The sequence below is a fragment of the Mastigoproctus giganteus genome, chromosome 14 (assembly GCF_048544385.1).
Source record: "Mastigoproctus giganteus isolate SK-2022 chromosome 14, ASM4854438v1, whole genome shotgun sequence".
NCBI classification, from domain to species: Eukaryota; Metazoa; Arthropoda; class Arachnida; order Uropygi; family Thelyphonidae; genus Mastigoproctus; species Mastigoproctus giganteus.
Genome location: NC_143588.1, coordinates 66337325 through 66352901, shown reverse-complemented (window position 1 = coordinate 66352901; position 15577 = coordinate 66337325). Strand labels below are relative to the sequence as shown.

At 36.2% G+C, this 15577-nt stretch overlaps 1 protein-coding gene across 8 annotated transcripts in view; it reads left to right on the top strand.

The window, feature by feature from the left end:
• The window catches only part of LOC150075188 (poly(rC)-binding protein 3-like), a 739881-nt gene that overhangs the window by 430031 nt on the left and 294273 nt on the right, over positions 1 to 15577 (top strand). For all 8 annotated transcript variants that reach the window (XR_016547921.1, XM_090389203.1, XM_090389202.1 and 5 more), the window contains one exon: positions 7798 to 7929. Coding sequence is in view for 7 of the 8 variants with exons in the window: in XM_090389203.1 (XP_090245329.1) it covers positions 7855 to 7929 (75 nt within the window). In the remaining variant the exon portion in view is untranslated. The remainder of the gene's footprint in view (positions 1 to 7797; positions 7930 to 15577) is intronic.

The following is a 15577-nucleotide window of genomic DNA, read 5'->3' as shown; positions in this document are numbered from 1 at the left end:
TAATAAGCTATGGTATTTTTGAAATATATCCTTCCAGCTAACTTGGTCAAACCTTTTATCTAGAAACTCAGTCCTACAATATTCTATATTCTGTGTTAAATTATTTATGTTTTTGTCTATATTTTCCAATGTCTATTATAAGGTTTAGTAGCTATCCATTCTTAAATTTAAATGTTTGTAAATCTTATTAGGAATTTAAAGCTCTTTGCTATGCACCTTGATGTGGTCATTTTGCCGTTGTTTACGGTGTGTGTTTTGGTACAGTCCGTATGTATACAGGATTTTATGCATTAACATAAATTTCTTCTAATATTTCTCTGTGCCTGACTGATTCGATAATGGCTAAAATCTTAACGCTTGAATTATTAAATCCGTGCGTGTTCATTCAATTTTTCTAGGATTGTTGCTGTCTGATCTGTGTCCATTCATATGTAGTGGAATTTGCGTTTGTCCTACATATAGTAAAAAAAAATTAGTGGAAACACTTAAGAGATGAAATAACAAAACGCGCCACATATAAGCGGTCAGCACCAACAAAACAAGCACAGATAGGTATAAGTAGGTATAGGTATGTCGTGGGTCTGACGGCTCCGGGGATTTCTCCCATCTCCGCGTATGTTCTATGTATCGAGTGACAGTACCCTGTCAATGCCAGAGGTTTAAAAATAATGTATGGGTCATGTCGTATGTAGTTTGTTGTGCCCATTGTTCATCTGGCCTGTTGGCCGGCAGTGGGACTCGGCGTTACCATACCTGGGGACGCCGGCCTGGTGTACCAAGAGACTAATTATACTCTGGCAGGTCCTGCCACTTACTTTCCTGGGATTTCGGTGACTAGGACCTAAAATAAAGGTTGGAGTTATCGCTGTTGATTTAAGTAAAATTGCATTTAGAAAGCGCTGCGTGGGGTTTTACGCTGAAAGAACTTTTTCTAGAGAGCCTAAAAGGTCGGGCAAAATTTGATGTGATTTAAATTTGGACATGTGGGGCAGTCGCTGTACAAGAGAAAGTAATGAGAGGGAGGGTGTAGACGGGGAGATGAAATAGGAAGAAGAGGGGGTCCGATAGGAAGGTGGGCCCCCATTTTCAGTGGGCATGCCCCATGACAGTGAAAATATGGGGAGGCGAGGAGGGGCAAATACCCCCTCCCCGAAGGGGGGGGAGAAGCCTGCACAAGAGTGCAGTTTTGGGTCGACAGTAGGCCATCCAAATCATCCTAAAGTCTTGTCTTTCTGTGGTATGGTGAGTTTTTTTTTTTTTTTTTTTTTTTACTTGTTTGACCTGCATTCTTTCTAGTCGGGTTGCCTTTGGTGTATTTCTATCATTGTTTTCCTTCTAGAAAATAGATCCTGGGCATATTGACTGAGTGCCTTGTAGTCCTCTTGAGTGTCTAGCAGTCTGGGTTCTTGGTTTTCTGGGATATATTGGATTGCCGTTATTAGGCGTAGTCGTAGGTCGTCATACAAATCGCACTCAAACATTAAGTGTCTCCAGGACTCCGGGTTGCCACAGGGACAGTCCGCGTTATTTATGATGCCAAGTTGGTGAAGTTTAGCTTTAAACGGGCCGTGTCCTGTAAGGAGGAAGGTGGTATTTCGACCAGGGTGGAACCACGCTGGCGCCTTAGGGTACAGCTTGGTGACACTGGGGAGGAATCTTCTGGTCACTGCACCTTTTTCTGTGTTGCTCCATCTCCTCTGCCAAATCTGGACAAGGTGGTCGGTGATTCTTCTCTTCTCATAGTTGCGGTCATTAGTGATGTCAGTGGTGAGGTCATACATTGTAGCTGATATGTTTCTGGCAAGATGGTAGAGCAGACCACAACTTGTAGCTTCGAGATCCAGGGGCAGAACTCCTACCAGGACTTGGAGGGCAGCCGTGCTAGTCGTTCTAGTTGCTCTCGACATGGTAAGGAGGATGGTCCTCTGAATGGTTTCGAGGATCCGTTTATTCACTTCTAGCGCCGCCCTCGCGTACCAGACAGGGGAGCCATATGTGATGGCAGGGATGAAGAGAGCTTTGACAGGGTAGTACGTCTGAGTCCCCAGTCCGTGCGAGTGACTCTAGCGACGAGGGCCGCGTATCTTCTTATCTTTTGTTTAATATATTTTAGGTGTGGCTTGAAATTTAATTTTCTGTCCAGGATTATTCCTAGGTATTTAATCTGTTCACATAGCTTAACTGTTTTGTTCTCAATCTTAATTTGTGGTGGTCTCCTTAAGTCTAGCGTACAGATACTTGCACTACATAAGAAATGAAAGACACAAAAATAGATAATATAAACATACCGTTCTTATATATGATACCAAAATTTCACGAAACGCCAGTTAATTTCAGATACACCAGCGGTAGAAATTGCTACGCCAATAAGTTAGAAAAAATGCTTAAATACCGTATATAAGGATATAGAAAGAACATAGATAATAAATAGTAATAGTGACGTTTTAAAATATATTAAAGACAATCTCAATATCGCTAATATCAAAACACACGACTTTGCCAACCTCTTCACGTCCATCCAGTTGATCAGCTTAAAAAGGTATTGAACTCGTACTTCGAAAAGAACTAGGAAAACTTTAAAAATATAAAAAAGCCAATGGGCAGTAGAGGTCTGCCGAGGCTTCGACACTCGGGCCGGGTACAAATAATCGTAATGAATTATTTCAAATATTTCGGACAATTTCTTACATATATATATTTTTTTGTGTTTTTTTTATGTGTTTAAATTCTTAAAGGTTTTTTAGAAACAAAGTGTATGTTATTTGTCTGATAAGGCGCACTTCGTCAACGTCTCAAAAATTCTCTGAAATTTGTGCTGTTTCGTGGAAATGCCCGCCAGCAGTGAAAGTTCCGAAAGAAATTTTAGTGCAGCCGGATTAGTGCAAATCGACGAACCAATTTAAGTAGCGACAGTGTTGACTCTTTTATTTCAGTACAACAGTTAGTAATAAAAAGTGCGTGAAGAGAGAAGGTGGGTGGATATCGATAACCTTTTTAGAATTAAATTAGATTTATTACATTTTTATAATTATTTCGGATAATTATTATTGTTATATAATTATTAATATTGAATTTTAAATCTGAAAGTTTTTTTTTTTTATTATTATGAAAACGTTCAGAAACTAAAGCTAGCGATTTTATTTATATAAAAAGTTTTTCAGTCGGGCTAGGATAAAAATCGGGTCGGGTTGTCTAGACCAGTTAAAAATAAAAATAAAAACGTAGCTCCGTGGAGATCTTTCTATTTAAAATTACCTCTACGAAGGCAGAGATATACATCTATATGCTGTGCAAGGGGCGTTTGTAACTAGCAAATAAATAAATAAATAATAGGGGTCCCGATTGGCTCCAAATATTTAGTACAGTACTAACAGCAAACCTTTTTCTACACTATCACGAAAATGAATATATTAAAAAAGAGCGGTAACCAAATTAAAACATACAGATACATAGATGACATGATTTTTTTTTTTTCTTTCCGACAGTAATCTAGAAGGTATTGAACTTACGATGTTATATTAACAAAAACGAACGTAAGCAATAGAGAAGTAGCATTTTTTTTTTTTTTTTTTTTTTAAGATCTTAAAATAAAAATTAATGAGAATAACTACGTAAAAACCGGAGTATAAGAACAGAATTCCCGACAGGTTTATCAAATACAGTATTCTGGAATAATAATTTAAAAAAAAAAAAAAAAAACGGGGTCCATACAGGTTAATAACCAAACCGCAATTTTGTAAATACATTAATTAAGCCTTCGTTGGCTTGTGAAGGCTAGTCCCTGTAGCTTGCCCTCCGGGAAGGTGGGGCAGCTTTGTGAAGGCAGTAGGTTAGTTTAGTATAGTTTAATTCGATTAATTAATTACATAGACATAAGGTTTATATAGAAGTAGTTAATATAGGTACATAATGGGAGTATATATATTAAATTTATATATTATATCAATTTTATTATTGTTATTTTTTATTTATTTAATTATTGTGTGTGTACATATTTCCCAAATTATGTCATGCTAATCCTGGCCTGTAAGGAGGCCACCTTAAGCCCACGACAGAGGACGGCAATCATGATATGTAGCTTTGAAAAGTAACTAAAATCATTTTTTGGTTTAGACGGCAACGTGCGTCATGGTTGCTACGGCTTTTTTCCCCTCTTTCTTCTTAGTAACTTTTAATTAACAATTTGACTTCTATAAAATTAAAGATAACATAAGGTAGATCCACAGCCTGTACATCTTAAAAAAAAAAAACCACATACATTCACTTCGATTAACAATTAAATTAAATTTATTGGCTAAATCTACAAGGGTATGCGTACAGGAAACTATTGAGACGTTATAGGCTGTATATGTGAAATTTAAGGTTAAGACTAGAAGTGCAGTATCAGTGAAGATTAATTATAAGATTATTACGTATACTTATGGATACGTGTATCTACTATGTCCAGGGAAGTTACTAGCACGTACGGGAAATCGCGCTCCCGGATAAATCCAGTACTAATTTTATATTCTTCAATCATATACAGTACTGTTCACTTCCCTACATTAAACTTTTCCACACTCTAGGCTATTAGTGTAATACGAGGGCAGGAGTGTCTATTTCTATCCTAATGCCTTACCTAATTTCGCCTCCTCTTAGCTGAACCGCTATACAATTACCCATAAATATAAACCAACGTGTAAAAAAAAGTATAATTGTATATATAGGCAATTCCAATTAGGAAACACGTTTCCAAGTAGTGGCAAGGGAATTTAACGGTGAGTCGCCGAAAATTTTGATAAATCCTGATGCTATTTTATTTTTAAATAGAATCAGGATTGTAGCATTTATTACGTTAATTGTAGTAATTAATTTATGCTTACAGCTTTGTGTATTTTGAAATTTTTTATATTCGTTTTCAGTTTATAAATATACTGTGGGCTGTGACTTCTCCGTCTCTTCCTCTCTCGAGAATCTGTTTCACTATTTGGTTATTTCCCCTTGCGAGTTTAAAATTCTCGAGTGTACTGGTAGTATTTTCCACTGTATGGAGTAACATATACCGTGTAAGCTGTTAGAACTTCGGGCTACCAGACTTGGAAGAACTTTACCAATTTTGAAGTAGTTGGTAAAGTCACTGAAAGGCCATAAAGCTCTCTTCAAGGTAAGAGCTCGAGGTTGTTTTTGGGCACTGGAAATGCTATCAGTTAAAATGCACAATCAAGTGTTTTCTGTAGGCTATATCCAGATTTCCAGTTTCCACAATTACTGAATAACGATATGCTGCTTCAAAATGAATTCTGCAATCACAGATGGATTTAAAATAAAAATTACTTTTAAACTAATGTTTATTTTTCACATTTCTCCAGGAAAAACGTGTAGAGGGCCTCTTTCTGCACTCACCTGCTTGGCTGGTAGTTTATCATATGCGACTTTCTGTACTATCGGAATATTTCTATAAATACAATCAATTATATCTAATAGTTCCTGAAACCAGTATTTAAGGATCAATATTCTGAATGACGCTGCACTTCTAGTCTGTATAAGCAAAATGGTTTTCATGAGACAATGGAGTTCACAGAAATAAGATTTCATGAATGGTCAGCCAGTGGTTTTAGAACGGCCGAGAGAACCTCTGTAATAAACTGATTTGTAGAGTGATGACGCCACAAGACATCTGTGTTGACATTTCTTCTTAAACTGTCCTAATTATGTTGCATGCTTATTTGTGTAGAACGTGGAATTGTCTTGTTGAACTGAACGTTTAATTGGAATAAATTATAGCTCAGCAGTTCATTTAACTGTCGGATTTTTGCTTTAACTTTTGTGCTTTTCAGATAAACAAATTCTGTGTGTATTCTATTTCAAATACGCAAATTGCATTTGAATTAGAATATAGAAAGCCTTAAATGTTTAATATAGTTACTAAAGAACATTACGTGGGAGCTTTAGATTTTTTATTTAAAAAAAATAATTAAAATACTGTATTTTATCCACATTAAATACATTCTTAGCTTTAATAATAGCTACTTGCATTGTCTATGATCTCCTGCCCAGTACTCTGAACCATTAAAAGTTGATAAAAATACCAGGCAGCGCTTTTAGATTTTTTAGAAAACTTAAGTATTTATTTGCAAAATACTTTGACAGAGTTGTGGTTGCTTTTATATCAGTAATACCACAATATTCTTAGTTTAAATAAGTCAAGATTAGTGTGTAAATGTTTACTGGTTCACTCTTTATGGATAATCAGTCTCCAAAGTTTTCACATATTACATGTATTTATAATTATTTGCATTTTGCAGGTGGATCATTGCCCTTTACTGTCATGTATTTACACACCCTAATGTAACTTCTGCCTATATGCTCAACAATCTGTTCATATGCTGACATGGAATGTAATTTTAAATTTCCATGCTCCGGTTTGAGATTTAAATCTGCATTTGGATATTTTAATTTCTTTGCCATTATATCGCAGTGATAATTAAGACTGTATAATATGATGCAAATATAAAGCTACAACTGAACGTGCTGCTTCCGAAAAGAAACTTCATGTTGCTTTGAAATTTAGGAGTTCATTAATTGAATTAAGCGTGTTTTTTTTTTTTTTTCCTCTTTTTGCTAGCATAATTTATAAGTTAAATCTACAGAGTGGAAAAAATAATGGAAACATTTCACATATCCTGTACGATGCAGTTGGTACTCAAGATATATCTAATTAAATGGTGAAAGGCTGCATCATATTGGAGGACGAGATTGGAGATATTTTCGGCACTAGCAATTAAATCTCCACGAATTTTGGGTACAGAAATTGGATGGAATAACAAAAGCCATTTTTCGCATTCTTATTATATTAAAAAATAACTTGCCAAGGAAGTCTTACTCTTTAAGTAGACACTTTAAACCTGAAGTCACCATTTTTATCGTAAGCGAACGACTTTGTTGTCTTTAAAGACAAAAGAACACCAGCTTAGAGCCATTATTCTCAACTCTTTCTCTTTGACAGTACTTCAGTGGGTCAGCTCAAATGGATATGGCTTTGCATAGTAGACAGTGAACTCTGAACCTTGAAACTTGTTGAAAAACACTTCATAATTCTCAAGACAAGTCAGAATGTAGGAAGGCCTGTAATTGTCTTTAAGCACCCTCACTTCCTCCAGCCAAAAGTTGTTCTAATTACCTATGAACGTCTGTAATGGTGTACCTATAATTACGCTCAGTTGTCAGCCCTCGATCCAAACGATGACAATTGGGAAGGCTGTGTTCCATTTATGCATCGGTATCGCCATTTGGTTATACAGTATGTTGAGTTAAAACCAAGTCTTTTCCCCATGCAGATAAATTGTAACTGACTCCTTGCTGGGTCTCTTAAAGAAAAATGCCAATTACAAGCATAAAGAGTTGAAACGGTTGTTTAATACATTCGGTGCTTCCATTATTTTTATAATTCTGATTAGCGTATGTAATGCAGGAAACGAAATAGTATTTAAGAATTTCCATAATTAACTTTTTCTGGAAATTCTTGTTAAAAGTCAACGACTTATCTTAGCCCATAAACTCAGTTAATCGCATTCTTTTTTAGTAGATATAATCAGCCATAAATAAAAAAAAAAAAAAACTTTGGACTTGCTGCATGTGAACACCGATATGTATGTCATAATTTGGCCATGTTTACTTTCAGCAATGCCAATTTAGTTTTTTTATAAATTTCAGTGCGCTTTGCATTCAGCACTATCCTATCCTCCTTACACTTCCCTATTTCTTCCTTTTTTATTTTTTTGCAAGACGCTTTGTTTAATTCGTTTTCTTATCCTCCAGCTTCTCCCGTAACTGCTGTTTCTTGCGGCCTCTCCCCGATCCCTTACCCGCAGTGACATGGATGCCATAGAATCCCTCTCCAACGACGGTCCCCCTGTCACCTTAACGATTCGGTTGATTATGCAAGGAAAGGTGAGTTCCTCTCTCTCATCCTCCTCTCCTCATTCATATACCTACTATTTTTTTCGTTTGTTTTATGTTTCATGAGTTTATACCTTCCCATACTGATCCCTACATCTCCTGGACGCTTCACATCACCTAAGAGGACTTGCTCAAATGCTGCAGTTATAGAAATGTTTACCGTTTCCCTCTTCTGTCATGTATTTCAAAAGGGAACAGCGAAATACTTAACATGTCGCTTCTTTCTAGATCTTATTCGCTTCTACGTTCAGGTAAGTAAAAGTACAAAGTGATGTGTTCAGGAGGCCTGTAGAAGTAGAAACGAATCTTTTAGAAAAGCTAACATTCACAAATCATGCTTAGTAATGACATTCGTATTAACCTCACGCAACTGTATCCTGCTAATGAGATATTAACTAATTTCTGTTCTGCAGCTTCTTGTTATTTTTAACACCGCTATATAGATCGTAGAAAAAGTTCGTCTTTTTGCTACTTAGGAATTGAGATATTGATGTTAAAATTTGTGTAATTTTATTGTGTATGAAATTTTAGTTTCCTAATATGCTTTTATTTTATATATTTAGATGCTATGGTTATTATTTGGTCTTTGGGTCAAACTGAATCCCATGTTTTATACACTGTGATAATGTGCAGTGTTTATTATTTTATTTTTTTAAAAGAAATAACACTCGAATAAATGCATTTAATGGCATCCTTCGTCTCATAAATTTTTTTGCATATTACAAAGATATATATATATATATATATATATATATTGTATATCAACTATATATAAAATTTAATATGAACTTTGCCACGAATTCCTTTCCACTTGATAACTTACATTTGGTGTTATACATATTTAGAATCTCTTTCCTTGTGATGGTAGTGAAGTGTAAAATTTTCATTATAATTCCAGTAATTTAGTATGCAGTATAATATCTCAATATAAAGTCTTCGATATCCTGACTCACGTGCATTATGAACAGGTAACTTCGCATTGATCTTGATGGGTGAAAAGATCCTTCGCAGTGAGGAGAGGCTGAGCAATATGAAATTAGCAACTATTGAAATTACAGATGATCGTTTATTAATCTCACTATATAAGCAGTTGTAAGACTGCACTTCAAAACAAAACAAAATAAAAGCTTCTTGAAAGGATCCAAAGAAAAGCCACTCTAACTACCCTTGTAAGAGCTGCAGATGAGGCACGCACCCGTATGAGAAAGTACTTCGAATGTGTAGGCAGCGGAACTTAACAACCTGTTTGAGATCTATAAGGCTTTGAAAGAGAAAAATAAATGTATAATGAATAAATTTATAGGAGGTATTTTCATTGTTAAAAATAATTCCAGAACTGGCCATAAATTCAAATTACAAGGAAAGAGACTGGATTGTAGGAAATTTATTTTAGCCAGCGAGTTGTTAATTACTAGAATAAGTGACTTCCATGGGTAATTGCGGCTGACAGCTTGAGGAAATTCAAAATTCAGCTGTATGAGCACTTACATGGAGGAAAATGCATAGGTCATTTTCCTTTTTATACATATACTTTTTATGTATTTTGAATATATTTTTTCCCTAGTTCAGCGAAAGCCATTCTTTGCATTGTATGGCTAATACCTTTCTTTCCACTTTTATCAAACAAAATAAAATACAGAATTTTCATAATTATCCCCGATGTTTACAGCAATGAATTATTTTTAACCAACTTTAAAAGAATAGAAAGTGGACTTAGATCAACCTGTTTGTTTCCAGTACCTTCTATGGTTAGTCTAATCCGAACAAAATTCATAGTACGTGTTGTGAGAAGGTATGGGTATATTCACAAGGATGTTTATATTTCGATCCGTGGCGCTGAAACTAAAATTATAAATACCACTCGTTTAGAAGTCCCGTCCAAAGCAGACTTGGAGTACTTGAGATGATCGTCTTATTATAAGGTATCCTCCTTGGCAGTATACACCTGCCATTCATTTTGAGTGGATCTGGATTGTAATCGTGTCCGATACTGAAGAATGTTAGACTTCTTCGATGGAAGCAGTATTTGCCCTAGCTCAGACGAAGAGAGTAGTGTACCCATCTGATTTATTTTATGTTTTCACATGCAAAATCGACCCGTGAATGGGTGCATATGACCAAAGTAGTCAATGCTCCAAAATACTTTTCAGTCCACTCATCTATCAAACCAGCGGAATATTGAAAATATCCATAGGCCGACAGGTTCAGGTTGAGGCATTCCAAAGACATGATGAAATCCAGAACATGGTGTGAGAGTTACTTCCTGCTAAAAGGTCCAGCAGCATCCAACCATTTCAACCTTTTTTAGAATGTCTGTAAGGTACACTTTTAGAGGTTTCCATTCATTGCTTACAAAAATTCAGGTCTATATCACACCATCACCGATCTTCAAACAGGCCTATGGGGCTGGGAAATTCCATACTGCAATAATTAAAGACAAACACCAGCCAAGGAATTAAAAATTTACTATAAAAATAAAATATACAGAAATAAAATATAATGAAAATACTATCGGAAGACTAAAATATTACAATAAATTACGATAAAATAAACTACGATAAAAAAAGTTTAAAATATAGTTAAAAATACCGAAGCAAAAAAATTATCTAAAATAAACTGGATTAAAAGCGATAAAACCTGAAGCTTTCGGAGACTGCTGTCTCCTTCTTCACTGTATCGCTTTTAATCCAGTTTAATTTAGATAATTTTATTGCTTCGGTATTTTTAACTATATTTTTAACTTTTTTTATCGTAGTTTATTTTATCGTAATTTATTGTAATATTTTAGTCTTCCGATAGTGTTTTTATTATATTTTATTTATTTTTATAGTAAAATTTTGATTCCTTGTCTGCTGTTTGTCTTTAATTATTGCACCATCACCGATGTAGGATGATAACTTTCTCCCACCATTGCACAGCAATCATTTTCGATGATAAAATTTTTCCAGAGCAGACATTAATAACTATTGTATGCCCCCAAAGAAAACATTCATTCTAGGATCTGATGTACTTAATCAGTTTCCATATGTTATTATCTTTTGTTTTTGAAAAGGAGTTGAAATTCAGTTGCTAACAGTTTTGATCATCTCCAGAGTTTTCACTGTATTTCAGCAACTAGATCCAGAGTGACAATGTATACTTTTGTTGCCTCGGTACACAAAATGGTTTGCACTAATTCCTGATGGCTGATAATTGAAAGTATTGGATAGAGACCTGCTCCACTTTGTGCAGTGCTATAAGGGCTGTTCGATTTTCTATATTAAGCTGTGTAAAGACAGTGACAGTTAATACCATTGGTAGGCAATATTACATCGCTGCTTATATGTTTGTATGCAAACGGCATTGTCTTTGGGCAGACTTTTCTATTATACGACGTTTTGTGTCCTATTCGATCTCTAACATATTCGAGGCAGTCAAAAACAGCGTTCATTCTACGAGGATAGAAACGTCTGACTTTGGTATAACCCAGTGTCACCTTGTCAGTGTACCTCAAAAAAAAATGCAGCATGTGGATTCTGTTTCTAATACAGATAAATAGCGTAAATTCTGGTTGAGTGATTGAATGCCATACTTATTTTTCCTCCATATAGATGTTTAGTGTTCCCCACTTTCTTTCGTTTTTACTCCCCTCTTGACAATTCTGAAGCCATTGGAGCTCAGAGTTGCTACCATTAAGGTAATGTAGCGTGAGGTAAAGTCATTAGTTGTTAGACGAGTAGAAGGTTTGGGAATTTAAAAACGGAATTTGGGGATCCCTCTAATGATGTATTGGGTAATACAGGGTTATAGTCACGTGTGAGAAAATATAACCTATAATCCTTGTTATCCAAATACATAATTACAGTAGAACAGAACGTGATTTTCAATTTTATTACTAACAACGGGGATACAGCGTACGATCACGATATTTAAATAGTCATTCGACGTCATGTGGCAGCTAGCTGTTTGCGTAGAATGGACTGCATATTGCTCGCCATTTTCTTCGCATGCAAAATTGCATCGATAACGCCAGTGATTAATTTTTAAGTCATTCATCAGATTTCGTGAATAGAATGGAAGATTTAAATCGGCACCCTTGAAATCGCTCACACGAACGGCTTTCTTGAAACGCGTAGTAATAGTAACACTGCAACCTCGTATTGATCTGGTAGCGTTCGAATTCGTAAAAATCAAAAGCAAAGTCAATATCCCCTCAAAAATGTGGTGTGATTTCTCCAACAAGCAGTTTTAATTTAAAATGACGATCGACTTCGTCATTCGTTTTGGTGTCACCTTCTGGTCAAACCACTTTTAGAAATCACGTTACTTCTTTTGGAAATATGGAGCCATTTCATCTATAGAATCATTATAGAATCTTTAATTGCAGCAATGATAGACATACAATTAGTTCCGTCACGGCATGGTGGTGCCAGGGGTTTACAAAACATAACTTTCACCTAATATCCACAAATACGTATAAGGTTTATATGAGAAATCTAACTTAATATCCGGGAACTTGGGCTGAGGAGTTAACTGAAATTAGGTTGCCACCTTAAAAACATAAAGATAATATCCGTCAAGAAAGGATGTCTAATTTAATTTTTACCCTTAAAATTCCGAGCATATATATTTTTATTATTATAATTTTTTTAGACTTCCACCACCATTTGTCTTGAGAAAATGTGGATTTCGTCAGAAAAGCAAATTTCTCATCTAAACGGAAACGAATAGCAGTAATGCAGCATTAGCCAAAAAAAAAAAAACCCACCAATTTCACACATCCATTCCCTCTAAACGTTTGCCCAGTTCCTCCTTAAATTTCTTTAAGTTATCAACTTCCACAACGACAAATGAAAGTTTGTTCCAGCAATTAACCACCCGCTGGCTAAAGGCAAATTTCCGCACATGTATTCTACAACTGTCTTTCCTCAATTTGAATTTATGCCCCCTCAGGTTCGTAATCTGAGCAATGGGAAGAATCCCATTAGAATTCAGCGTGCTCAACCCATTCAAGGCATTATACATCTCAATCAAATCACTTCGCAGGTACCCAGTCTGCAGTTTGCAGAACATAAACCTTTCTTGGTAAGAGGACTCCTTCGATCCCCTCGCCAATCTTGTCGCCCTTCTCTGTACACGCTCAAGTAACTCTACATCCTTCCTAAAATGAGGCCTCCAGACCTGTACTCAGTACTCAAGGCGTAACCTGACCATTGCCTTATACAAAGGGATAATCACCTCCTCTTGCCTACTAGCAAAATTCCTGTATATCATTGACAATACCTCATGACCTGCTCTGGCAGCCTGTCTGCATTGCTCAGAAAACTTCATATCTGACTGCACAATTACTCCCAGGTCTTTTTCATTTTCTACCACCTTAAGTGTAGTACCACACTGTTGTTACATTTCTCTGGGGTTACTTCTACCCATATGCAGTACTTTGCATTTGTCAATGTTAAACTTCAGTTGCCACTTCTCAGCCCATCTGCCAAAATTTTCTAGATCCTGTTGCTGTAGCACACTGCCATTACTGTCATTAACAACCCTGCCAATCTTTGTATCATCTGAAAACTAGGACATTAATTCTGATATACTTTCATCCATATATCATTGAAAAATATACAAAACAACAGTGGGCCCAACACCGAACCCTGGGGAACCCCACAAATAACATTAGTCCACAAAGAGCAGCGTCCATTGATTACCATTCTCTGTCTTCTTCCACTCAGCCATTCTTTTATCCATTGTAGCAACCTACCCTTAATACCATACTGCTCCAATTTGTGCAGTAGTCTTCATTGCGCAACAGTTAAAAGCTTTCCTGAAATCCAAGTATATGATTCCTTTGTAACCACATCATAGTATCCAATCAAATTTGTCAGACAAGACTATCCCTTAACAAACCCATGCTGTGTTGTCTAGATAATCCTGCAATGCATCTTTAACCAGTGACTCCATTATTTTCCCCGGAACGGAAGTTAAACTAACTTGTCTGTAATTCCTCGTGCCACCCTTAGATCCCCCCCCTTTGTGAATTGGGGTCGAACCGTCGATATCAAGTGGATCAATATGATTCACCCCCTTGCCAAAGGTTTCTCATAATCTGCCTTCGCTTGCCTAATCTCCTTTGACTTGATTACAGACTAGCTTAAATCTGCCATAGGCTTCTGTGTCGCCTGATAATTCCTATGTATTCCATGCATTTTTTTTCTCTGCCACGAGTCTCATTAGATCATCTGATATCCATTTATGCGTAAAGCTTGAAGAATATTTCTTAATCTGTATGAAAAGCCCAGTAGCTTCCACGATTAGTTCCTTGAATACTTCCCACTTAGAATCGTCAGTTGGTCCCACTGTACAGAAGTTAAAAACTGTCTGAGACCACTGTACTCACCTTTACGGAAGCAAAAACTCTTTCCTTTATCCCTAATGATAATTATATCTTTAAGTAAATCCCACATCAGTACACTGTGATCACTACCACCTAGTGGTTCCTTTATTTGCAAATTACAATTAAATCAGTTTTAAGCTATTTTCCAAATGCATAATGCCTATTTGAGTTTAGCCAGATAAACATCATTAGTGGGGTCACTATCCACTCTCAATCGAAGGAAAGTTTTAAGCTTCAGCTTCCAGGGAGAGTCTATAATTTTTGCTTTCGAAAAATTTCATTCAGCGTATTTGCCTCTTACATAATCATTTCAGAATCGTCCTAGATGGAAGGAATGGTTGAAACTCTGTAGCCGTATCCTTCAAACAGATGCAGATGCTACACAATATAAGACTTCTAACCAAGTGGAAGGCATAATGAACTAAAAGTCTAGAACATCATTGGATATGTGGACATGTGTATCTGTAAATGGCGGCTCCTAGAACGTCAGTTCAACTCAGCCTCGTATGTCTGTGAAGAAATGTGATTGATGTAGGTTTCTGTTTATTATGTGTGTGTTCTGTTCTGGCCACTTGGCTACCCAGAAGCACCAATCAACTGGAGAGATCACTCTGGGTACTCGTCCACACCGCAGGAAGGTGGCCCAATCCAGAGGGAAAAGAGAAAGGGGAGAAAAAAAAACCACCCGTGGTGCTGGATACGGAAAAAAAATGAATAAAAATAAAATAGAAAATAAAATAAACATATATATATATAATAAAAATAAGATCAAATAAAAGTAAATAATATAAAAAAAAACTTAACTTAATTTTGTCTGCGGGCCTAATCTAATGGTAAAATTACACTTCTTGAGGATTTGAGTTTACATATTCAACAATTATTAAAGGAGATCTAAAAGGCCCTGTTGATGCATAGATCAAGGCCCTGAGATATGCATACAGGGCCTTGAGCCTGAAGAATCTGATATGACTTCGAGTTTTGAAGCAGAGGCGACTCCTGTCTTGTCCTGGTTGAAAATTAGTAAGTGCATGAAGAGGAAGTCTAAGATCATACAGGGAGGAATGAAACAAGATGTGATCCCAACTTTGTGGTGATCCACACGAACAGAGGTCTGTTAGAGATAAATTGAACCTTAAAAGACTGGTTTATCGATCGATGTCCTGTCAGCAGGTAAGACGTGCATATATCCATGGAGAACCACAATTGCACACGTTTATCCAGGAGAAATGAAACTTATGGTATAAATTTCTCATTGTTGCACCAACGGGA